The 27081-nt window shown below is 39.5% G+C and overlaps 1 protein-coding gene across 12 annotated transcripts in view; it reads left to right on the forward strand.

The window, feature by feature from the left end:
- Positions 1 to 27081, forward strand: part of EHBP1 (EH domain binding protein 1) — a 231399-nt gene that overhangs the window by 103050 nt on the left and 101268 nt on the right. For all 12 annotated transcript variants that reach the window (XM_030021257.2, XM_030021255.1, XM_030021258.1 and 9 more), the window contains 2 exons: positions 5838 to 6090; positions 12522 to 12708. In XM_030021257.2, the coding sequence (XP_029877117.1) occupies positions 5838 to 6090; positions 12522 to 12708 (440 nt within the window). The remainder of the gene's footprint in view (positions 1 to 5837; positions 6091 to 12521; positions 12709 to 27081) is intronic.

Here is a 27081-nt window from a genome sequence, read left to right on the forward strand (position 1 = left end):
TCTCCTAACCCTGGAAATGCGGGATGGAGAGAAACTAAAGGCATGAGTGCTCCCAGCATCCATGTGCGCACTGTGGGTAAGGTGCATGGCAGAGGGTCACCAGCAAGCTGTCTCTGGATGCTGCTGTGGTTTAAAAAGTGCTTAGTGTGAATGATTGTACACATAGTGGAGTGAATGTGCATATGAACAACTCACGGCAAAAAAATCTTCAGCTGTGTTTCTTGGTTGACATGTCAAAGTGAGGCTTATTCCCTCTGTATCTAGTAGGTCAGCTAGACATTAGAAATCTGGAAAATCTACAGCTTTATACTAGACAATATGTAGATGATTGTATGAGGACTGCCTTTTGGATTGTCTTCTAGTCACACTACAACAGAACTCTAAAATCAGTTAATTTTTGTGCAAAATATTTTACTTGAGGAAGTCAACATATACAACAAATGTAAATAGAAAACAACAACACACTTTCAGTGCTCCAGATATTGTTTTAACTAGGTGGGGAATGCAGATTTTGAAGTTGCATATGACCAATACAAGTTTCCTGCAACACACCTGAGACATGAGGGTAACTATTTGCTGGCACTGCCTCCCCCTTTCATTTAAAACAGCATTTACTTTACCAATGTGTTTCTTTACCTTGTGTGTAGACTTCTGAGCTCCCTGCAGCATGTTACACTGGAAAGGAAAACAGTGCTACAATGCAGTACCAAACCCCAGAATCCTCCTAGGATAGTCCTAAGGAGAGCAGTACAAGAACCAATATAGAGGAAAACAATTACTCTGTCCCTTCTACTTACATTTCTTAATGAAATATAATGTGTTGCTAGTGTGAGTATTAATAAAAGTAATAGAAAATCATCAGTGCCTTATAGGGTTGCCAGTCATTATGCTTTCTAGAAGTACTGGGAAGTTACATTTTTATTCTGTGCTGTTTGTTACGCTGCTCACATCACCGTTGTGACTGTGTGCCTGCCAGTAGTGCAGTAAATGGCATAACTAAATATCTTTCACATGTGGCTTGTTCTTTCATCCTCTGCCAAGGGGAAAGTGGTATGTGTAATGTTTTGGTGGGGGTTTTGTTTGGTTTTGAGGGATATGTCACAATATGTTTGTGTTACAAAAGGCAAGTGGGTTGAAGGGCAAGGTGATTTTTGGAGATCCTCTGGGAACTAAAAGGCTGATTGTGCAGATAGGTAGTGCCAGAGTGATTACTATCACAAGCAGTCTTTCTCAGTGGAGTTAGGGCAAGTAATATTTCCAGAATCTGGCACAAGAGCAGCTGGTGCTTCTGCTGTAGTAATACTTCCACCTCTCCTCTTGTCACTCCTACCCCTGTGGCTTTATTACTTAACCATGCAAAATTATTGTGTGTTTGACCCTTGGAGTGCCAAACTGTTAGCATCTTTTTCTTCTTTTCTTTTTTTTTAAAGATTAGTGTAGAGAACTGCAATTAAAAAAATTAGTTCCAGTAGAGACTAGAGTCCTGTGTTTTCAGCTGTGATTGATGATTAGGGGAAAACAGGGGAATCTGTGTTGACTCCTTAGTGTAAAATAAGCTTGAAGAGGGAAATAAGCTCCTTTTAAGCTGTTGTATGTTCAGCCCCTCAAAATATACTTCTGAACATCGTTAGGTCCTTGAGAAAATATGAGGGTCTTTGTTACAGAGAAGGTAAGAGTGGCTGTGGCTTTAAGAGCAGTGTTATTGAGTCACCATTGTAGCAATTTAATTTGTTATAGAGAGGCTCATGAAGTGATGAACATCTTTTGACATAAAAGGTAGTCCTAAAGGGTTTCAGAGACCCTATGGGAGATAGTCTGGTTGGGTTCAGGTGGGGCCTCTTGTGGGGACCCTCTCTCCTGTGGAGACATTGAAGGAAGCGGCAGAGGGGGGGAAATAGTATCCTGGATGACAAGGGGAGTGAGAATGAGCAGCCAAATTAAGTGGGTTCTAGTTGAGCTCCTACAAAATTCTGCCTGTAAAAGTGTATTCAAAATGATATTTTTAGAAGCTCTTTTAATTTTAGCCTGTGTGTAGGATTTTGTGAAATCTTTTCATTAATAATAAGCCAGAGGTTTCTGAACACTGATATGCAATGCTGCGCATGTAAGGCCAAACCTGTAGTTACTGTTTAGCTAATGAACAAGAGAAAGAATTCTGTCCTAGTTAGCATTACAGCACTTGATCCATAGTGTTGAAATAGAAAGAATTGCAAAAAACACTTGCATTGCCCCTTAAAATCTATCAGATTTAAAACAAGCATTTAACTTGTCATTTCCAGGAGACACAAAAACAAATTAAAAATAAAAGCTTACAGTATAGTTTCAAGAGGTTGCTTCCTTAAATGTTTTTAACTTCAGGAAATACTACTGACATTCCTTCTAGTAATATTTGTTTGAATACTGCTTGTGAGTTACCAGCAAGTTTTGCTCAGATATGATAATGTGTATTTATCAACAGATTCATGTGCAGGTGCAGTGATCCATCATATGGAGTTACAGAAGCAGGTATTCGTAGTTGTGCACTCTCTTGATAAAATATTTTAAGATTTGAGCAAAGTCTAAAGCAGCAAAAATTTTGGTTAAAACATTGTCAATAAGTTGCACAATTTGAACAAGACATACATCAGTCATTTTTCTGCATTTCATTAGGTTACTTCTGCTTTTTATATGAAACTATCTTTTGAGGGCAGATCTCAAAAGCATTTCTGCTTGGCCTAGTTCATCAAATCACTAAATGTCTGGGTAACATTTGAGTAGTATTCTGACTACCATGAGCTTCAAGTCACACATATCTATGCAGTAAGGGTGGGATTTGGCTTGCCTGATTTTAGACATTAACAGTTTGAACATATACCTGTAAGCTTTGACTGTAAAGGTGTCTAGCTCAACTGCAGATACACTGAGGACATCTCTGGGCAAGCAGGGTGAAACTTTTGCTTGCCATTACCACCTGCACTGGACAGTAGAGTGATATTAGTAAGCCAATGTAGAACCTCTTTTCCAGTTTTACCTTAAAATAAATGAAAAAATACATTTAAAATGTTGGGCCCTGCTCTGATGTATTTCATCTATAATACTGTCAAAGGATTCTTGCTTGATTTGATCATATTTGTGTTTTTAAGAATTTCTGCCTTGAATTATTACTTTTCCCTTGTTAGTTAAACTGTAGACCTTCAATATTATTTTATTGTGGCTTTCTCTGAAACATCTTTCTTATAAGGATGAAGACTTATGAACAAATCACCATGGATAAACTTGGGTGTGAGCTTAATATGCACCACGTACTGTGCAGTAACTACCCTTTCTCCCAGGAGAAGTGCCCAGTAGTTTACTCCCTTTTATTAAAGGATAAGTATGTTGTATTTACTCGGGGATAGGAGTGAATACATACACTACAGCTGGCATACTGCAAATACACACCCTGATTTATCCTGCAGTAGTTTGTCTATATGCCCATCTCTTAAGACACAGCTGAAATGTTGCTTTATGACGTTCAGGTGAGGCTTAAGTTTAAACACTAACAGAACCTCTTTTTTAGGTTTAGCTATGACTATTATTGCAACCCTGATTATTTGATTTTTTTTTTTTTTTTTTTTTTTTTTACTGGTAGTCACAAGGATTTTGATTAATTAGTTCTTTTTAGAACACATTTTGGTAGTTTAAAGACTGACCATTAAGCATAATAATAACTTGTGATCTCACTTTACCTTCATCTCATCCCATTTCAGTGTAGTGTCTGATTTACACTTATTCTCAGTCTCCTTTTTGACTTGAAACAGTGATAGCTGTATTCTGAATTTAAAGTTACATATAAGAACTTATGAAATATGTAAGAGATTGGTGTAAGTACTGTATACTTTGCATCTTTAATGCTAAGTTGGACCAGGTTGCTGAGGGAATAAGAAACTGCAAACCTCACTTGGAATTAAATAAATTTTTTAATGTAACTTTCTGAATAATCACCATAGGGAAATCCCATGGGCACAAGCACTGTGCATAGCCGTAAGTCTGTCTAGTTAAAACCTGCAGTATTGTCTGGCAACGTACAATTTTATTTTGTTTCACCTAGCTGAGCTCACCTTCAATCTCAAATGAGTGATTTATCTCCTGAATGTCCACACTGGGCTTAAGTAAGATTTTGATTATTTTTTTCCTGTTATTCCAGTCAAACCCGTTTGGTTTCTACTTTCTGACCATAGAGCAAATAATCCATCACTTCAGAAACAGACCCTTAGAAATAGTATAGAAGACAATATGATAACATAGTCTTTGAGGTTCAAATGTGAAGAACCAAGAAGAAGAAGAGCACTAGAAATGTGAGGTTCTTCCTAAAATGAAGTCTAACCTTTCCAGTCCCTGGTAGGTCTCAATTGTTCTGGGAAGGACTAAAGCCTTTCCTGCTCTGAGGCTTTCCCCTGGTCTTAGTCCAAGCGTAGATAGGCGAAGATGCTACCTGCACCTGGGGACCATATTCCTGTCCAACTAGGATTGGCTCTTGTTCAAACTGTAGATTATAGTCAGTCACACTACGTGGCGTAGTGCTTTCTATCACCTTGGGCTGTGCTAATGGCTGGAGACAGGGAGAACTGGAAGTTTACTGGCAGAGTAGAGAACACTTAGATTTTTTTAGCAATTCATCAGGATTAGCAACTTCAGTACATCACCCATCCAAGACCAAGCAACTAGAGTGCTGTTTCTTTCACTGCCCCTTCCCTTTGTATAGTTGTGTGACTAGTGATTTTCTCTTAAGTATTTAGTGACAAACACACTTGGAAATCTACCTTTTTCTTTTTCAGAGCCTTGCTACAAATAATATTTAAGGTTTTTCTTTTAAAGCTAGAAGGTATGTTTTGTTCAATTTGGTAACCAAAAATCTGAAAAAGAAACACTTTTTGTTAAGAATAATGTGGGAGTGGTTACTGAAAATCAAGTTTTGATAACACTACAACTGAAGTTCCTATTTGCATAGATTTTGAAAGTACATCATATCCAATATTGAACTAAGCTTCTGATCATTTGATGCTGCAGGAAGAGTAAGATTAACATTACTAAGTGTCTTTGTAAGAAATATTGCATTGCTGTATGGGGATTTGTATTATTCAATATCCAGCAGCCATTCACTTCTGTGTAATGTTCTTTCTGTAGTGTCTGTTACTCTAAAGAATTGCATACAGCTCCAGGTTGCTAATAACTTTTTGTTGTACAGCCTAAATAATACAGGAGTAATTTCATTATCTGTCTCTTTAGGGTTAATTTAAATTCATTTTTACTGTGAGACTATGTATTGTTACCAGATATGTTTTGAAATGTAATTACTGGTCATACCTAATAACTGATTTTTAGTTCAGTCATTTTAAGAAATGAAAAGACTACCTGCTTACTATCACCACTTTTAATATCCAGTAAAAGTAATTTTATTATAAAATACAGGATATCTTTTTCTTTATTTAAAGCTTAAATAAATAATTAAGAACATTTTGTTAGGATACAAATTGGCTAATAGCTTGGGAAAATGTTTTAAAATCTGTTGTGATACCATTTGTACGACAAATAAGAAAACTAATAACTAATTAGGTTGAAAGAGCTTTAGTAAGTGAGAAAATGAAACCTATTCAATATACTCTAGATGAAATGACCTTTTGAAAGACCCATTTTTGAATAAACAAGGTTACTCTGTAAATAAATAAAGCATGAAAATTCATCTAAGGCTTGGACTTTATGTATTGAGAGTTAAGAAGCAGACCTTTTCATAAGCCTTCAAAATATAAAGATCTGATAAAATGGTTTCAAATTTTTTCTGTTAAATCTGTTTAGTGATTTTTTTTGTTATTTGGTAGAACCGGACACTGAAATAGCTTCATCTTCAAAGCCAGAAGAAAGTTTCTATGCTGACAACTACAATCCCTTCAAGGATGAATATGCCCCAGAGTACTTGAACCCATTTGATGAGCCAGATCCTGAGCCTGAAACATTTGTAACTGTAAGAGATTCTCCTCCACAACCTGCAAAAAGGAAGAACGTCAGACCAGTGGATATGAGCAAATACCTCTATGCAGATACTTCTAAAGCTGAAGAGGAAGAGCTAGATGAGTAAGTATGATTCTTCATCTTTCAGCAGCTTTGGAAGCATTAGTGGGATCTCTGGCTTAATCTTGAGGTGTATTGGGTTCAACTGTGGTGATCCTTAATCACCTCCTTAGGAAAGACTGATCCTTAGGCAGCTCAGCAGCAGGAAATAGCATACCCCCAAGTCATGCTATTCAGCTGAACATGATCAGTTAGGAAATGTTTCTTTGCCTCATTGATAGCAAATTACTTGATAGGGAACAAGTCTGCGTACTGTTTTGGCGCTTCATGCTCTGACAATTGCAAATGAGCCAAAAAATTAAGGAGCAGTAAGGCTTGGTCCTTCCTGTCTTTTTTGCCATTATTTTTACTACATAAAATAATAATTTTTGTTAATGATAATGGAGAGTTTGTTTTATATTGGTGCGGTCTGTAAAAAGGAAGAGCATTTTGCAGTCTGCATAGCACATTTTTGAGAGTCTCATAAAACTGTATCTCTATATGGGAAAGATAACACCATATGCACTTTATTAGGTTGTTTCTTTTATCATAACCACACATAAAACTCTTCTAAACTCACACTGACTGCCTTGTATTATAGTATAGAAACCTAACAAGGAGTGAGAGCTTTTTGCAATAGCTGTGCAGCTTGGGAGGTTTGAAGGTATATACTTACTCCTTGTTTGTGGTCATTAGTCACCAACCACACCACTCATGAGACAGTTTATGGTGATTACATGTGAGCAATTTTACAGACAACAACTGTAATTAACGTTTAGTTTTACATTATTTAATGAGATTTATCATGGCATGACATTTGCATTCCTTTCATATTTAATATTAATACAGGTGTCATATCATCGTCTTTAAGTTTCTCTGTTTATCGCTGTATTCTAGGAAATTGAAGGATTCCCATGCATTCTGATAGAAACGTATAAAGGAGCCTGCAGGGTTTTTTCCTTTTAAAGTTCTGTGCCCATGGATTTGCTGTTGTTTGTTCTGTGGAAAAAAAAAAAAAAGGGCATTGGGGAATGATATCTCTGCCAGCTCCATTCATCAGGGCACTGCCTGAACGAACAGCACTAGCTGCTGTGTCTTCAGAGCACAGTGTGATCACACTGTTGACGGTCATACCAGGCATCCCTGATCATTCACTGATCACCAGAATCTGCAGGGAGAAAAAATATATTACACCTGCAAAGATACGGGTATAGAGGACAGCAAAGACTGAGGAGAAGAGCAGAAAGAGCAAAAGCTACGTGGATGGGCAAGTGAAGAATTTTGCTCTATTTTATATTTATACTCACATTTCCACCCTAAGCAAATCTGTGCCAAAAGGGCTCGCAGCAGTATTGTAACAGGCAGCCTTGTTTTTTCTGTGTACTGGACTGTAGATTTCTCTAGCCCTTTGTTTACAACAGCTGCCTTCTTATTTTAGCTGACCACATTTGCTTTATTCCTTTATTTTTTCCAGGGATAAAAATAAACTCCCTGTAGGTGGATTCCACTTGAACACAAATCTGATCTGTGTCTTCATTATAAAAGCAATGTCCCATGGAAAGTTGGAAGGATAAGGAATCAAAAAGCACTGTAAAATAGTTTTTTACATCTTTTACATAAGGTTTTTGTGTCCTGACCCCCAAAGTAGCTTCCTCTCCACATTTTCCTCCCAGGTTACAGGAGCGCCATGTCATTGAAAACAACGTGGAGACCATTTGTTAAATGTATTGGGTAGAAGCGTGGCAAGGAGAACCTTTGAATCTTTATACTAAAACACTCTGGAGGAATAAGTGTAATAATAAAACTCCAGTCTAGGAACACAGGACTTGGGATACTAACTCACACCTACAAGCACTATTATGCCTTACCTCATGTCATTAATTTTCAAATTTTTCAGTAGAAAGTTTCTGTTAAGGTATGGTGAGCACTGATGGAAAGATTTTCATAGGCCGAGCCAGTTGGTAGTTTTTGTGTGCCCTAAATCATGAGGGTTTATGTCCAGATGTGTATTGTTTCTTATCTAATGTGAATATTGGTGCTTTTATTATCTACATAAGTGGCTAATCTTCTTCCAAATCCTATTAAAGTCTAGGCTTCAGTGTCACTTTGTGGCAGTGTTCCACAAACAAACAAGATCTTATATGAAATGTGTTTCCTTTTATTGATTGTAAATAAGTTACCTTTCCAATCCCATACACTATCTCTTCTGCTGGCTTATCAAAACAACAATTAGTAGTATTGGATTTATCTGCCATAAACAGTTGCTGTGGTGTATATCTCTAGCATGTTCACCATTACTTGTCACTTGTCTGAGTTAAATGGTGCTAACTTTTTCAATCTCTCTTCATACAGAAGTCTCTTCATCTCTCTAATCATTTCCACCGCACGTCTCTGGACCCTGTTATTTCTGCTGCTATGTATCTATTTTAAGATGTGTTGACTTGGCCTGAGCAGTGTATTCAAGACAAGGCTGAACAACTGAGTCATGTCACGGCATTAGAAAACTTTGCACGTTATTTTCAACCTCTCTCCTAACATCTTCTCTTCCGACCTTTTGTTTTGTTTTGTTTTGGGTAGTTTTTAATATTTTTTACTACCGCTGGTCTAGTGCTTTCTCCAGGAGTGGTTCTGAACCTGATAGATGGAAGGTATAAGAAATAGAGGGCTCCTGAAAGACATTTACTGTCACTCAGGAAATACAATGTATTTTTATACCTGTTTCTTAAATGTTTCATTGGAGTTCACTTAATGCACCACTTGGCATTTTCCTCTTGTATTTTGTGTGAAACACAATGATGTGTCGTGGAAACATGGACACATCAGTTAGTATCAGGACCCTTGTCCCACTCTACTCTGGCAGATCCCTAGTTCTGATTCTGGACTCAGAGCTTACACAAAGAGCCCCAAGAGCTGAACTCTGACTCCAGTTTTGTAACGGATTCTTGTTGTAATCTTGGAGAAGGTACTTACCCTCACTGTGCCTCTGTGAAGGATTTACCTTGGGTAATTGGCTTAATTGAAACATATTTCACTAATGGTTGTGAAGAAAATGTAAGATATCACAACACACATCAACAAAGCATAGTCACCAGCGTAAGCATAGTGAGACGTTGCATGGCACATAGGGAGTTAGATGATCCAGTATATATATTCTGCTGTAAAACTACACTCTCAAAACATACTTCCTCTGGCTAAATTCTCATACCTAGCTAGAGATAAGGAACACATTTTCCTTTTGTTAGTTTGGGCATTTAAATGTTAGTGTAAAATACTGCTTTGGCCTTTTTGAATTTTATACATTAAAATCACAGTGGTAGGTGGTTACCTGTTAATAAAGGACAGCACATCTTGCTAAGTTTAATTATTTGAAAATAGAATAGCTCACAACTACTTAATGCTTTCAACCTTAGTACTTCTGATGGGTAATATTGCCTGATCTTTTAACCCTACCACACTGACAGCTTTGTTTTTCCTCTTCAATGAAATGTTGATTTTTTTCAGTTAACTAGTAACACTGATCAAAATAATTTTTAAATTGGTCAGAATAAAACTTGCTTTCAGATATTATTTGGCTCTGTGGCTTCTTATCTCGTTAATCGTTGCATGACTTAGAATAATGCTGTCTAATTGGAAAGACTATTGAGTTGCCATCTATCAAAGCTGCCTGTTGCACAAGAAGCCACAAGCCACCACACTCCCAGTGACAGCTTAATGCCAGGTAGTTTGTCAGATTTGTTAGGTTTGTTTGTTTTAATTTTGTGGTGGACAGTCCAGTATCTCTTAGGCAAATCATGTGTGGATCAATTAAATAGCTTCACAGAAGCAAAAAGTATGGGAGCTGACCTCAGGGAAAAGTGCTTTAATATTTTTCAGCTAAGGCTTTTTTCAGCCAGACTTTTCCTATGCTTAGCTTCTTATATAGCCATGTGGAAGCTGTTGGAGCAAACTCTACTACATATATCAGACCCCCATGACTTCAAAATTTATAGCCTCTTTGGGCGAGAACTGTTTTGGTTTTTTTTATCTGTATTAAACTTAATTTTTTGAAAATCTTTCTCAATATTTGTAAGACCAATTAAAAGCGGTGCAGAGGGGAAGGTGGAAAGTAGTGTGTATGTGTTCAGCCCATACTATGACCAAAATGTGAGGGTTTAGTCTGGCTTTTAAGCAAGTTCTTCTCTAGCTAAAAAAGGCAGTCACTTGTCTCCTTATAGCATTTCCTTCTTGTGCCTGTAGTAGGGTACAATCCTTCAAGATTACACATGCAGTGCAGACAATTCTGGAGCATAAAAATTCAAAAGGTGGTTTTTCCAAACTTTTTTACTCTCATTGATAAGGTGGTGGGTTTTTTTCTCACACCAAATTAATTTTAACACCTTATGAATACACCTTTCTAATTCCAAGTACACAGAGGTAAATTACTTTCCTGCCAAACATGCTGTGTCTGTTTGCTGTTCAGAAGGCTAACTTGTTGAACTAAATAAAACCTTGTGCTCTCCTGTAGAACGCATTGTTCTTCAGCCTTTATCTCTTTTATCTTCATTTTCCCTTCCCTTTGAACTTTCTGGTGTCTGAAGACAGCTGAGCTGGGCTGTCAGCTAAATTAGAGCTAGTGACAGCTAGGTGCATTCTCCACTCCAGCCTGAATACCTTCCTTTTTCTACTGCCTTCCATGGAAAACACCCATCCGTTTCTATTTAACTTGTTATTTTGATGTTGCCTTTAGTTTTGATTGCACTGGTGGCTTTGTGCTTGGTGGGCAGCAAAGTGAGAACACCTGAGAGTTGCCTTCAGTCAGCAGATGAGTTATTTTAGTGTTAGTCTTTCCTTTCACTTCAGTATCTGAATTTAGATCTTTTTCTCTATAACCAGTAGTGGCAGATTCTCAGAAAGGTCTGGAGGTTTTATGCTCAGTCTTCACTTATGTGCTTCAGTAAACTCTGCCTTTCAGAAGTAGACATGTTTTCTGTGGTGTGGATTATTAATTGCTTGCTTTTTCTCAGTGAAAAGGGGATGACAGTAAACTGCATTAAAATAAATTCTAAAATCAGTCCATGAGACTGAAAGACATTTTCATACTAAAAGTACACAAAACTGAAAGAAATTCGGTGTTGTGTGAAAGGAAGCTGGATGAATACTTGGTTTTTTGCTTGTGCCCACATTTTGCTGTTGTAGTTCTTTAAAAACAGTGTGTACTTGCTCATGATTCTTATCCTGAGAGGAAACTTGTAAATGGATCTAGCTAGATAGGCTCTTGTCTAATGCTGTATGCATTATTGTTTCCATCTAGAGTTGAATTCAAGGGACTGAGGTTATTTGTCATTATTAGTTATGCTTTATATAACTGTAGACCTTTGGGAATTGCAGTGACTTAGTTATATAAACATAGTTTGAGAGATAAGATAAATATATCTTGCAGGGGAAGTATGGACTAGAAATGAATTAACATATCAATTTCATAATTAACCATCCAGTTTTGGATTGCAAAATACAAAAAGTGAGGATTATGAGTAAAATAATTTGGTGCAAAGAAGGTTCTCATAAGTATCCTTAGCAGGATACAAAATTGCTGGCTCTTCAAAGTGTGTAGTAGAAGCCATTATTTGATGTATTATTGATTCATATTTGATGTATCAAACTAATAGATAACATCCGGAAACACTGTGGAAGTAATTACTTAGGGTGGAACAAATGCGGAGTTGCAACGTGAACACCAGAGTTAAGAAGAATAATTCTTTGGAGTGCATCCACTTGGTGGAAGATGTTTACTGTGTTTCTTAAACAAGGTTTAGTTATAAAAAGCACTTTCAAAATAGACAGATGATGGCTACTGGTATCTGTAGAGAGGTATATGCAAGTCAGCTGTGGTTTTCTTACACTATTCTCTTATCCAAAGAGTTTTCTTGAGATGGTGTGGTGCCTGTGTGCTGCAGAGTTTAAAATACACTCAATGTGGATTCTGTGCGTATGGAAGCCAAAACTTTCAGGCTTGGACAGCCAAGAGCGAAGCCTCTAAAGCTGTGTTGAAGCATGCATATAAAATCGGCCAGATTCTTAACTCTGTTCTCATGAATCATTCTTCATTCTGTTCATTAAAATATTAAACAGCTAGCAACTTCACTCAAATTTGTTGGTATTGAGCTTGTCTGTAAATTAGATCACACTTTGATAGATAGTGAAGTATAATTGAAGAGTTAGATTTATGCAATTGATGAAACTTCCGTAATTTACAGGACTTTATGAAATGTATGGAAACTGGCCTAACACAGTTCTAACTGTTGTAACTCACTACTTTTTCATACGATTGAAAAGCATCTAAATGCATGTAAAGGCAAAATATATTCTTATGTGGGATAATAAAAGCATTTTAGTCATTGGCTTCTCTAAACAGGTCTTATTTTCGGTATTAATTCCAAGGAGATAGCAAAGAAATATGTTTCCCTTCTTTTAATTAGATCAAATCCATTTTATGAACCAAAATCAAGTCCTGCTTTAATTAAAGTTGCTCCACTGCAAGAACCAGAAAAGAAGATGAAAAGAAAGGCTCCTGAACCACCAAACCTCTTGCCAAAGACAGAGACAGGCATGAGTGAGAACATGTCAGCTATTCCTGCATCGAGGGAGCTTTCTTCTTCTCCTAAGGTAGGTTTTTCATACCAAAATTTCATCTTTGTTGTTAACAGTACCTTTATGTGTATTGTAGACATCCTACGTATTTCTGCAAGCCATCTTAAAAGCTTTGCTTATACTTAATAAGGTGTTGGCTCATCTCTATTCACTTGCTGGTTCATAGGGAGAGAGCAGCAGTAGGAGCTTGTATTTTTTCTTTAAGGATTTAATGACAACAGTATCAGCAACTGCAGTTTCAAAGAAAGGAGTCTTCTAGTAACAAATGTGACAGGAGAGCTGGATATGCCATCGAGAAGGAAGAAAATCATATTGAACGATACTTTGTCTTGATCTATTGTAATGCCACTAAGCCTTGCCCCCATTGAAGAGTCTGTTTCCGTGTTTCTGTCATAAATCTGGGTTTTAAGAGCTTAGTACTGGATACTGTTTATTTGTATTGGGATTTATATATGTCCAATTCCATAGGTATGTCGAAGTAATTTAAAAAAACAGATGGTCTACTTTAAATTGGATTAACTGTTTATTAGGAATGTCCAGACTAAGCATACTTATATATACACATATATCTGTATTTGTCAAGGGAAAACATGAGTTAGCATCTGTTGATGAGGGCAATGTGAGGCATAGGTATTTTAGGATTGCAACAGCAAACTTCTGTCGGTGTGAATTTCAACTCCAGTGTTTCAGCGTTTAGCACCATTTGCGCTTTTTTAAACAAAATAAGCGTTTAGTCATATATCTTAATGGGCCCTTCTTAAAAATGAATTTGATACGTGCGGACTGCTTTTTTTGAAGGGTAGGAAGATGAGGACAGAAGGCTTCCCTTCAAGCATCTCGCCCAATTTATGCACATTGTCATGTTTTGCCTTGTATTGGAGCTGCTGTACTTTAAGAATTGAATGAAACTACTTGTCATACCTATCATTTCATTGCTTAATTACTCAGCCAGATTGCTGACATGTTCTTGTCTGCTCAGGCTCTGATCTTGCTATTGTTTTACCCCTCAGTCAGGGTAAAGAGTATGAGACCAGAAATCTAATCTGTGTCTGCTCACAGCAAAAAAACCCAACGTAGTGAGGCTGCAAGCACAATTCACAAGTTATTCTTAATGTGCAAAACCACAATCAGGGAAATATGAAATCAAAGCGTAGCAGTTTTATAATGCTCTGAGATGGGGTTTGATCCTGTTTGCTGGAGTTTCTGTATGAAAAATATTGCACATTATTTGATTTCTGGTGGAGTCTGGCCCTTGGGTCAAAGCAAAGTGGCCAAAGTAAAGCATTCTGGTACTACCAGGCAGAGAAGAGACATCTATGGAGGAGATTTTATCACGTTGCTTGATGGAGGTTGTGCCCCCATTGCTCATTGATTGAGAGGGTTTTTTTACAGGTCTGCATCCAAGGAAATATGTCTCTCTGCTTTATTTCATGTCTTCATTGTGCTGAAATAACATATTACTACTGTGTTTGATTGTTGTAGTTTTTGTCCGCCCCAGACTAAGTTTTAGATTGTCTGAAAGCTGGAATTGATTAAGAAAAGATGCAGGATTGAACTCACTGAGAAGACTGTGCTGTTATGAACAAAGTCGGGTAGTTCCCGCTCTTTTGCAGGGTGTTAGTTTCCAAGTATTTTCGTGCCTGCCTGCTTACGGCCCACCTCTCTGCCAGTGATGCTAAGGCACAGCTGAGATCAGCAAAGGTCCAAGTACTGAAATTTTGATATTCATTAGGGCCATGGGGGAAAATGGAGCTCTATGCTGACCTTTAATTTTTTTACAGGATTTTGGAGGATATGAGACCATTAGGGAAGGCTCCAAAGCAGATGCAGCATCCTGGTTTATTATATTACAGCTAGAGTGAAAAGTTTCACTGCCTGGGTGTGTTAAAATATTGTATGGTCACTTGCAATTCAGAAAGCTTTCTGTAAGCAGTCTTTTTTCTGTGCTTGAATTGTTTTGCTCGAAGGTGATATAATAATGTTAGATCAAAAGCACTTTACTTGGTATGCTTTTTGGAATTTGGAAAAGTACTGACATTTAAAAGAAAAGAAAATTAAACAATTTCTTTACACCACAGTACAAAATAGTGCCCAGGTAGGACTTGGGCTGTTGGCACAAATAACTTGTTTATTACTTAATAATAGTGACAATGTTTAGCAACTCTGAAAAAACTCCCATCAAAAGCTATAGGCCCTACACAAGCATGAACTTAACACACACCCTTATCTTGGTGGAATAGTCCCATGGAGGTAAACTTACGTAAAGGGAGAGGTTAAATAATGTATCTTACTCAGTGTTTTGTCCAAGTTCGCTGTGCTCAGAAAGCCTCTGCTACAACTCTGACCAGAACCAAAGTGTCCCAAAATGTTCAATTCCCTGTCTTGGTTGTCTTCATAGGAAATGGTTGCAGAGCAGAAAAGCTAATCTTTAGACTACACAAACACAGTATTAATATTAGAACTTTAGACCTGAAGGAAAAAGACTCCAAAAATGTTTTGGCAAATCTTTGACTGAGTATTTGGAGCTCATTTTTCATTCACATGCTAATGGTGTTCATCACATTTGCTGAACACAAAAAATACAAATGCTGTTATTAACATCATATATCAGCAAGTTTATTAGGTGGAAATTTTTCCTGAAAGACTATTTGACACACGACAGATTCCTACTCAAGATACATGTTCCAAATACTTGAAATTTTGTTACTCTATTAAAAAAAAAACAACACTTAGATGTTGAAAACAGTAGTGAAATTCCTAGGAATTTAAATACCAATTTAAAAGTAGGGCAAGAAAGGTTGATATTTTCCTAAGTCTACACCCAAAAATCAAATCCCTAGGGTATGGCTGGACACCAAAATTGCTTCGTTCAGTGATCAGCTGCAATGAGCCTTCTAGCATTTGCACTGTGGGTATAGGAACACTTCCACAGAAGTGCAATTGTCTTTGCTGTTGAAACATCATAGCCTGAATCCAACATTTTACCATTACCCAAGTAGTGGTGGAAGGTGTTTCTCGCCTGAGGCATATCTGACTTCCCACACATTTTTATTTGTGTGTGTGCATGTGTGTATGTTTTCTTAATTTCTAACAGCAGTGTCTGCGGTAATGAAAGAGAAGAATAAAACAATGAATTTTTAGCAGTCAGCGGTCTTGGACATGTCTCATTTGAGAATAGACTTAAGCTAATGCATCTATGTGAATTGCAAAAGGCTTTCTTTTAAGGGAGTTGTATGGTCTTTTAACAGCTGAATGCTATTTTTAGGTTTTCCTGGAATCGTATCCACAATTAATTACCCCTATTACTCCTGCCACAACAAAAATCAAAATCCTTCTAGTTCCTTTGTTCAGAGATGTATGCTGTACAAGACAGTTCTGTGTAAAAGTTTCATGTAAAACTGAGCAGAAAATTCCAGAAAGCACCTTCTGATCTGGTGGTATCAGCATCATGCCTGCTATCTGCAGGATAAAGAGGGTACTCCAGGGCAGAACTTGTTCAAGAACTCAATGATCAGTGAAGACAGAACATGAGACTAATAAATAGGCATCAAGGGACCTCTGGAGGTCATCTGGTCCAAACCCCCCGTTCAAGCAAGGCCACTTAGAGCCAGTTGCCCAGGACCATGTCCAGACAGCTTCCAAGTATCTCCAATATTCATCTGATCTTTTTCAAATGTTTGCCTTGCACTGCTTCCCTGAGCAATCAGTTAGCGGAAGTAGCAAACTCTTTCCAAGCCTCTTTAATGTCTTCCCTTTGAGCAGGCCCTTCTGATTACTCAGAGATCCGGATGTCATCTCTATTGGTGAGGAAGGGGCAGTTACCTGTCAGAGATAAGGCAGGGTCCAGCTGTCCATAAAGGTCCAGCCGGCTCTTGGCCCCATAGTATTAGCTCAGTATTTGCCATATCTGGGTTGGGAGGAAGATTTGTTTCCAAATATTATTGCCTACTTGCACTTCCTAAAGGAGTATCTTGATTCTCTCCTGTCTTCCTTCCACGCCTCCTCTAAACTAATCTGAATCATCATCGAGAGCTTAAAAATGCAAATGTCTGAAAGCCTGGAATAATCCCACAGTTAATCATCTCAAATGGCTTGAAGATATGGTGTGCTGGCTATATTTAGGTGAGTCTGGCAAACTGCAAAGCTGTAACTAAGCTCTTCAATCATCAACCTGCTACAGTGCTGTCAAGCCCAATTGAAGCCTCGTTGGGCTTGTTACCATCATACATATGTTACTGTTCTTGACATGGTTTGGATAACCAGGTTCTGCCTTTCACAGAGGTGATGGAGACTTTAAATTTCTTCCACTTGTCATTGACTTTGTGGAAAAAAATTGAACAAAGAAGTTCAGGCTCAAAAAGTGGTATCAGACCAGTGCATAGCATGCATATCAGTGCCTGTCATTGGTTTAGCTGATTAAAAAATACACATATCAACTCCAACTGGCTGCAATCTCAGCCAGTCTTAGTATCTTATCTTCCCTACATTATGTTGACTTTATTGGAAATAAGATCCAGGCATCAGTTCCAGAATCAGCAACTGTGTCCCATAGTAGAGAAGCTGAAGTCATGTGTCTCTACACAATCATGGATTTTATTGCCTTTATGAGAATGAGGGGTCAAGAATGCTACTGCATTTATGTGGGAGGTGAAGAATTATTTACTAGGGAACAGGAGGAAACAGATAATCACCCTCAACCATAGTTATTTTTAAGTGTTAAAAGAAAATAGCTCCTGCACTGGATTAGCATTGCTCATTCACTTTTTTGGAAGGATAGCGTATGCCTTTCCCTTCAGGAAACCATTCTGAGAAAGGCTTTTCCTACTATGTGGTAGTTTCAGTTTGTTGCCAGACTGCAGCCAAGGCTCATGTTGATGGCTCATGAATCCATCGAGTTTCTGGATACTGCAGTTACCATTAACCTACTGAAAGGTGACAATGGCGTTCCTCGGGGGTCAGTATTGGGACTGGCGCTGTTTAACATCGTTGTCAGTGACATGGACAGTGGGATTGAGTGCACCCTCAGCAAGTTTGCCAACAACACCAAGCTGTATGGTGTGGTCAACACGCTGGAGGGAAGGGATGCCATCCACAGGGACGTTGACAGGCTTCAGAGGTGGGCCGATGCAAACCTCATGAAGTTCAGCAAGGTCAAGTGCAAGGTTCTGCACATGGGTCAGTGCAATGCCAAGCACAAATACAGGCTGGGTGATGAGTAGGTTGAGAGCAGCCCTGAGCAGAAGGACTTGGGGGAATTAGTGGATGAAAAGCTGAATACAAGCCAGCAATGTGCATTTGCAGCCCAGAAAGCCAGTCGCATTCTGGGCTGCATCAAAAGAAGTGTGGCTAGCAGGTCGAGGGAGGTGATTCTCCCCCTCTACTCCACTCTCATGAGACCCCACCTGGAGTACTCCGTTCAGCTCTGGGGCCCCCAACATAAGAAAGACATGGACCTGCTCGAGCGGGTCCAGAGGAGGGCCATGAAGCATGTGCCCTATGAGGATAGGCCGAAAGAGTTGAGGTTGTTCAGCCTGGAGAAGAGAAGGCTCTGGGGAGACCTTATAGCAGCCTTCCAGTACTTAAAGGGGGCCTACAGGAAAGATGGGGGGGATGCTTTAACAGGGAGTGTAGTGATAGGACAAGGGGTAACAGTTTTAAACTGAAAGAGGGTAGATTTAGATTAGATATTGGGGAAACATTCTTTACTGTGAGGGTGGTGAGACAGTGGAACAGGTTGCCCAGAGAGGTTGTGGATGCCCCATCCCTGGAAGTGTTCAAGGCCAGGTTGGATGGGGCTTTGAGCAACCTGGTCTAGTGGAAGGTGTCCCTGCCCATGGCAGTGGGGGTGGAACTAGATGATCTTTAAGGTGCCTTCCAACCCAAACCATTCTGTGATTCTATGAAAGTCAACAGGTATGTTATGGTTGGTGAATCCAGCTTGGTTCACATCCTTTCTCTCGTCTTCAGGGTGTGGAAACCTATGTTCATTAGACACATACTTTACAGAGTGGCTACTGCAGGCTGACTAGTCAGCCTGGGATTTGGTAGCTCACAGATCTCCATCTCACAGCTGCCTGCCGGGCTACCCAGAATATCTCAGTAAATGAAACTCCTGCACTCCAGTCTTGGCAATAGGTGTTTCTCTGGAAATACATGATTATGTGAACAGACATGGAACTTGTATCAGACCACAGGATGTTTTTTGAACTTGTCCTTGGATAGATTTTGAGTTATACCTAGCAACTGATGAAAGTATATAGCACCAGGACAGGATGATAAATAAGCTTAAGGCTGTCATATTAATGTATACACTATTCTCTCCTTTATGAAAGTCACTGTGTTGCTGATAATCATGAAAACATAGGCATTGGTTTCAGTGCTTGTAGACAAGAGCTTGTGGTGGCCTTTTAAGTTGGCAGAAAAGGAGAATGCACATTCACATAATAGTCCAAAGCCAATAATAACGTTTCTGTTTGTCACCATCATTGTTTAAGCTCTCTCTCTCTCATTTTAAAACCAAAATTAATTGGTTTGCATGCCCAGTGATAGTCTGCTCTCTCATGCCAGGCAAGCTAGCTGATTTAAGCTCTAATGAAACATATTTATAGGAAACTTGTAATAAGAAATACAGAATCCTTTTTCTGCAAGACATGTAGTAACCCATGTCCAACCAGTATCCTTTGTAATCTGTTGCGTATCTGCAATGCTTCTGTTGAGGCTGTTCAGAAAGATTTCTGCCTGATAGGGAGTTTATCCTTCAAACTGCAAAGGAGGTACAAATTCTGAGATAATTTTCAAGGGACCAACAAGAAACCTGTAGTTTCTTCTTTTTTTTTTTTTTTTTTTTTCTTATTTATTCTAAGGCAGAATAAATGCTTAGACAGAGATAAAGCGCACAACACTGAGGTGAGTTTAGTGGAGGGGGAGGAAAGTAAAATTCAATATAGTACTAGGTGCAACTCTCCAAGATCTCAGAGATCCTGTAGTCTCCACTTGCTCACTTTTTCCACTTATATTTACCTCAGCATTATCAACCTCATCTGACTGAACAGTAGAAACAGCTCACCTTAAAACACAGACGCAGTAATGCAGCCAAGTGGAGAAATTACATTAAACTCCAAATGGTAGATGAAGATCACTCATTGTCTCTTGGTATCAAAAGTATCTCAGTTGTCCATTCACGTAAGGACTTCCTGACTCTCTGGAACATCTTCTTTAATGATTTTGCTCCTTTCCAGTTTCACATTAGCTGCAAAGGAATTGTGCAGCTCATTTGCATGAGATCTTTGTCACTTCCTATGCAGACAGATAGTTCACCAAGCCCAAGGAAGACTTGGGAGGTAGTGGACAGAATTTTAAGATATCTACTGTTATGAACTGGTGCAAAAAAGGCACTCCGAGAAAATCTGCCTTTGCATACAGCCCTAAGACATTTTATCTTTTAAAATGGGAAGAAATACAAGCCACATACATGATGTGAACAGAGAGATAGTGAGATAATCATATTGAGGCACAGACAATTCATTAAACTTGCAGCTTTTCTAGTGTTAAATAGTAAAAGGGGGTTACTTTTTAATACAATACTTAAGCAATTTCTTATTACTGTTTGCATGCATTTTAAATGGTGTTTGTCAACTTGACTAGCTATGTGCTTTTTCCCATGTTCCTTACTATTAACCTATGTTTGGATGTAAAACAACCTTGTTAGAATATGTGTTAGAGTAAGGATTGAACTCTTCTCTTCCCTTCCAAATGCAAGTGTAGTAATTTTCCATTTTGCTGAAGGTATAGGCTAAAGAATGTCTTCCTCTTGTCCTCAACTAATGTATGCTTCAGAGTTTGGATTTACTGCGTTATGTTCAGTCCCTATCCTGACTTCTTGTGTTCCCCCCTTCCCTGCCCCACCTTGTGCCAGTGCCAGTACTGACTGTGAGTTAGTGAGTACCAGCGACACAACACTGACATTGGAACACAGTAGGACAGTCCCCTTCAGTGGCAGCACAGTCATCACTCAGCTGGGAAACATATCCTTAGTGTCTTGGCAGTGTGCTGGTTTGGGGTATTCCTTGCTCACAGCAGCTGCAGATTCTAATGATCCCACAGTACTTAGGCTAGTTCTGCCAGGGAGCTGCCTGTTAAAATTGAAAATGCAACCTTAGTTGAGTCTTCTACCACTATTTCATGTTCAAATCTCTTTTATGGTTTAAATTTCCCTCTGTTCATATTTGTAGCAGAATAATTTAAAAAAAAAAATCTTTAATCATCCAAGTTCCTACCTACTGAATGTAGTTACTCTGTCAGTATAGGGAAATCAAACTTCTTTCATTCTCTGTTTTTACTGGTTTTGTGGAAGTTGAATGATTTGTTAATGAAGGGTCCACTGTTTATGCAGGTAGAAGTAGGGATGCAGTATATCATTGCAAATTATCAGATAGCTAATTATTACAACTTCTAGGTACTGTTTCTTATATTTCTGTTTCATTGGTGACCAGAATGTTCTCTAATTTCTCTGTAAATGGGAAAAGCATTTTATATACATGCACACACTCTATCACTCCCCTCCTCAGCTGGAAGGGGGAGAGAAAATATAACGAAAGGCTCATGAGCTGAGATAACGACAGGGAGAGATCACTGACTAATTACCATCACGGGCAAAAACAGACTCGACTTGGGGAAAATTAGCTTAATTTATTACCCATGGACCAGAGTACGATAATGAGAAATAAAACAAAATCTTAAAACACCTTCCCCCCCACCCCTCCCTTCTTTCTGGGCACAGCTTCACTCCTGAATTCTCCACCTCCTCCCCCCCGCAGTGGCACAGGGGGATGGGGAATGGGAGTTGCGGTCAGTTCATCACACATTGTCTCTGCCGCTCCTTCCTCTTCAGGGACGGGACTCCTCACTCTTCCCCTGCTCCAGCGTGGGGTCCCTCCCACAGGAGGCAGCCCTGCACGAACTTCTCCAACGTGAGTCCTTCCCACAGGCTGCAGTTCTTCACGAACTGCTCCAGCGTGGGTCCCTTCCACGGGCTGCAGTCCTTCAGGAGCACACTGTTCAGCATGGGTCCCCCTCAGGGTCACAAGTCCTGCCAGAAAACCTGCTCCATGGGATCCTCTCTTCACGGGTCCGCAGATCCTGCCAAGAGCCTGCTCCAGCGTGGGCTTCCCACGGGGTCACAGCCTCCTTCGGGCATCCACCTGCTCTGGTGTGATGTCCTCCACAGGCTGCAGGTGGATATCTGCTCCACCGTGGACCTCCCTGGGCTGCAGGGGGACAGCCTGCCTCACCATGGTCTTCCCCACGGGCTGCAGGGGAATCTCTGCTCCGGCGCCTGGAGCACCGCCTGCCCCTCCTTCTTCAGTGACCTGGGGGTCTGCAGGGTTGTATCTCTTACATGTTCTCACTCCTCTCTCTGGCTGCAGTTTCTGTTCCACAGCAACTTTTTTTCTCATCTTAAATATGTTATCCCGGAGACGTTACCACTGTCACTGATGGGCTCGGCCTTGGCCAGCAGCAGGTCTGTCTTGGAGCTGGCTGGCATTGGATCTGTTGGACATAGGGGAGGCTTCTAGCAGCTTCTCACAGAAGCCACTCCTGTAACCTGCCCGCTACCAAAACGTTGCCACGCAAACCCAATACATCAGTGCATCCCTCTGTAGCATCAAAACCAGGACAAACACTAGAACAAACACAAGTGCATATTGTGGAGAAAATTTAGTGTTTCAATAATATGCAGGAGAGGTAAGCAGTTTTATTGACTACTTTATGTGAGTAAGAGTTTCCAGGACTGGCCCTTAATAAAACGGATCCCCTTTTGAGATTGAATCACCCAACTGCCTCAGAAACCTTATCCTTAGAGGTGTCTGGTTCTCTTCCTTGGCTGTAAAAGAGCTTAGGTAAGTTAGACTTGACTAACTAATTGATAGGCATTTAAAGTTGGTGAGATGAATTGTCCCTGAATATTTACAGACTCTTGTGTATATGACCTAAAGAATAGACCTGTGATTGGACAGGAAAAAAAAGGGAAGAGGTTGCAAAAGCTCTTTTTCCCTTCAACATGCAGGCATGACTGCACATGAATAGGAGACATAGATATAGAGTAGGAGTGTTGATGGACAGAGTTGTTCAGGAAAATGGAGATCCCCTGCTTTGCTCTACCTATTTAATTAGAGATTTTGTAAAAACTGGTACAAGAAGTGGTGCGTAACATGTGATAAGCTATCCATGAGCAGTCACAAAAGAGACCAGCAGAAGGAACAACTTCTTACTATCCATTAGGATCCAAAGGACTATGCCAGATACTGTATAGATGTGCTTGAGACTCATGCTTTTATGAGTAGGTTTTTGCTTACCAGTGGTCTCCTTAGGCTACCAAAGTGATAAATTCCTTCTCAGTTGGACATTGCTTGTCTTGCCCGTGTGGTCTTACTGTAGCAGTTATCAGTGTTAATAATGTACTAGGTTTTGCTTATTCACAGCCTTGCTTGATTCCCTCCTTCTCCTTGTAGGTGGCTCTATGAATGTAAACTGGTGGAGGGTGGTGTCTGTTGTCTTCATGTTATTCCCATGATTGGTGCCAACAGGAGTAAATTTTTAGATCTCGAGAGTATAGCTGAAACCAAGCCCTTCCTTGTTCTGTCTGCTGCTTTCTGCCCTTCTGATACTGTTACATGGGGAACTAGTCCAGGTTGTGTGCTGTTTGAGACAAGGGCCAGCAGAAAGGCACTGCTTTCTTTGACAATTAAGCAACCAAATGCTGTCCAGGAGCAGTGAATATTATCCTTTCCTCTCTCATGAATTCGTTATGTGGTGCTAAGCTAATCTGTTGAACCAGATTTTGGACTGCGGAGGGTTTTTTTTAAGTTCCCAGCTTGATACAACCATGATAAATTAGCAGAGCTATTGGCTGGACTCAAGTGCCATGCAGCTGAAGGAGTGCTGTTTCATGGCATATGAAGTATCATAAAACAAGCAGTTCTCTGTAAGGTCAGGTCTTAGGTGGCTCAGACTGAGGACTCAGAAGCAACAGCTTCCAATAATTTGGAGTTGGGTTTTTTGTGGACAGCACTTTTTCTTTGATTAAATGGACTGGTACCTCACAGGGATGTCTGGAAGATTAAATGTTTAATCTTCTAGATTAAAATGCCATGAAGATGAACACTGTAGAAAAGCCCTTTGATGAGATTAATGATACTGTGTTCAGTTGAAGGTCCAGGGAGTGTGCAGCAGATGAGGCATGAGGACAAACAACTAATAATTCAGAAAAATAGGAATATTGGGTAGTCCCATTCAGTGAGGTTGTTTGTTGAACAGTCCATGATGGAGAACTCTAGAGGAAGAAATACACTTAAAGATTGTGTCATAATGCAAATATACAAAGAGTACTAATTAATATTAAATATGTAACCATGATTTTGTAATATCCCAACTTCTGAAGACTTGATTTGGCAATTTTAAGTGCTGCTACTTAAGTGTTTGACTGTTTCTTCTTTAGGCCCTTATTAGTAGTGGGGATGCAGATAACAGGTCTCCAGGGCTGATAGAAAAATCTTTTTCATTGCAAATTAATATACATAATTTGCAGGATGATAAATGTTTGGCTCCTTCTGCCATTTTCATAACTGCTCTTTAAGGTATTTCTGCATTACTGGTGCAACGTAGCTCCTACGAAATGGATGGAAACATTGTCAGTGCCTGCAGCAGTTCTGCGTTGCACCAGTTAGCACTTCTGCAAAATGTCTGTGCAAATAAGGTTTGGTAATTTAACCAGTGTTATGACATTCAAAGCCTCACTTTTCATATTTTTATATTTAACTTACATTATAAATTACAGTACTCAGATTTGTCATTGTAAGATATTACTTCACTTCTTGTGGAAAAATATGCTCTTTAGATATGTAATGGCAGTACTTTTATATGCTTTATTTCATCTTGGAAGTCTAAAACTGCACCATTCTGTGAGAAGAAAATCCATCTCTGGTGGAAACTGGAAAAGCCAACAGGCATAGAGTGTATTGTGTGATGAAGTAAAAGGGAATATTGTTGCTATGTGCTATTCAAATGCCAGCACCATTGCATGTAGGTAGACTGTAACAAAAAATACTTCTTTCATATTTTATTCAAGAAATTATACTAATACTAGAATTTCTTTAATGTTTCCCATGTAAATATATGTGATGATTTATATAAACCTTTTGGTTTCCTTGAATGAAGTGCCCAGTAGTCTGTCTCACCAACAAGTGCAAGGTTGGTCAAATCAGACATATATCCTGATCCAGGAACTGCTTCAAGGCTGCTGAGGTCAGAGGAGAGATGGCCTTTGGATGGTGGGAATACCCACACTGCCTTTTCTGGGCTGTAGCTTCCTACTTTAGGAGGTGAATTGAATACTTGGAAGTCCTAGAAGAGAGAGAGACCGAGAGAGTGACAGTGGGGGATGTCTGGAGGGAGAGCAGGGAGTGTGAGCTGGGCTCTGCGTTACCTTTGGACTAATGTCTCGTTGCACCCATTTCTGCAGGTTCCGGAGGGGACTGGTCTCCTGATGGAGGTGCCAAAGTTATTTGCCTGAAATCTGTGCTTTAAATATCCCTAAGGTGCATAAATGTAAGGAAGAAGTGTTAGGAGCTGCTGGGAGCATTAAAGTTTCTGGAGCGCTGCAGTTCTTAAATGTCAATGCTTTCATGGTACTGTTTAGTTTCTCTCGCAGAGGACAAGCCAGATTAGGTACAAACACCGCTGGTCAGGCGAGGCGGCCGTGGCCTGCCGAAGCATTTGACAAACAACCACATTAGGTTAGCTCAAAGTGAGATCTGGGCTAGCTTCTGGGATACGTAATCTGAAAATCCTTATCCGTGATGAGGGCTTTTTATTTATTCCCTTTAAGTTATTTGCCTTCGCTCCTACGGTGGAAGGGAGCTGGGAGGAGGCAGGCAGATGGTGCAGGGCTGTGGGCTCCTGGCATAGGTACTGGAGGATAACCACCTTCCTGCCATTCATGTTAACCTTTTCAAAGGACGTGGAGGGCTTTGATTTGCATGCTTGGCTTCACAGACTATTACTCCTGTTTAGTTCAAGCTCTTCTCTTTAAAAGGTAGAAGGAACACTTCTACTCTCCTAAGACCTTTTTTAAACTATGATCAAAACAAAACTCCCCCAAATCTTCACAACAAAAACCTGATAAAACCTATCCTTTTTCTGTAGAGTTTTTAGACCTTATTCTCAGGCTCCTTAACAAGAGCCACATGAGCAGAGTACTGGACAGCTTTTAAATTGAAGACTTGATTCTTTCCAGTGTTCCCTTGCACCTAACAAGGAGCTAAACACAATTTGAATAAGCTGACGTTATTGTAGCATTTAACTTTTAGCTATTACATCAAGCTTTATTGTGGGGCTGGTTTAGATAGTTCAAGTCTTGGGTGCACTCTCCGCTGTCTGCGGCCCTCAGCGAAGCGCTCCGTGAAGGAACGAGACTAACAATAGCCTTTTTCTCTGCTTGCCTGAAGGGTGGGTTTGGTTCATCATGGTTGGCAAGCATCTCAAATTGGAAATAAGCATGTATGAATAAATATTCCTTTGCTTCTGTCATGATGAGTTATGGACATATTACAAAAATAATTATCTTCCCTTCATAAATCAGACTGATGGTTAACTTTGGTTTGCTTACTAATTCACTGTTCCTGCTAATCTTTCTTTGGTTTGGGTCAGATACTTAAGTATAGGAGTAAATCACAGGTCTGAGCTAGAATGCTTTTATTTTTCTGTTGCTGGGGAAGAAAAATGAGCCTAAAAACAGAATAGACAGCTTCTGTGAGCAAATCTACAGTACGGTGATGGCCCTAAAATGAGGTGTTTGTATTAGCGGTTCTACCCTGCTTTGTAAAAGTATTTTTAGGCAGAATTTTTCCTCATTTATTTAAAAGTGATCACCATTAGTTTTAGATGGGCTGGTTAATTAAATAGATTTGTGAAGCTAGATATATTGAGAAGTAAAAAGCAGGAGAAATAGGGAAGCCATATATGCCAGAAGCTAAGCCCTAGGGCATGTGAAACAGTCAAATATTATATATGTATGTTGTACGCATACTCACTAGCAAATAGGAGTTAAGTGCAAATCTCTTTCAGGAGAGAGAATCAAGCCAGTTAGAAGGAAATTGTTGTATTCCTGAGTTGCTAGAAGGAATAATGTTGCCAATTCATATTGCAACACAGCTATGAGGACTAGAAGCTGCATAATAAAGCAAGTACTTCTGAGATAGCGCTGGCACACTAGCTGCATGTTCTACAACAGCATTTTTTAGCCATGTTCAACAGTGTGCTTGCTATCGCTCCTCCATTTGTTGAATTCAGGATGACCTTTGCATGAATAAAGTCAAATAGGATTAAGGC

This window comes from Aquila chrysaetos, chromosome 8 (assembly GCF_900496995.4).
Source record: "Aquila chrysaetos chrysaetos chromosome 8, bAquChr1.4, whole genome shotgun sequence".
NCBI lineage: Eukaryota > Metazoa > Chordata > Aves > Accipitriformes > Accipitridae > Aquila > Aquila chrysaetos.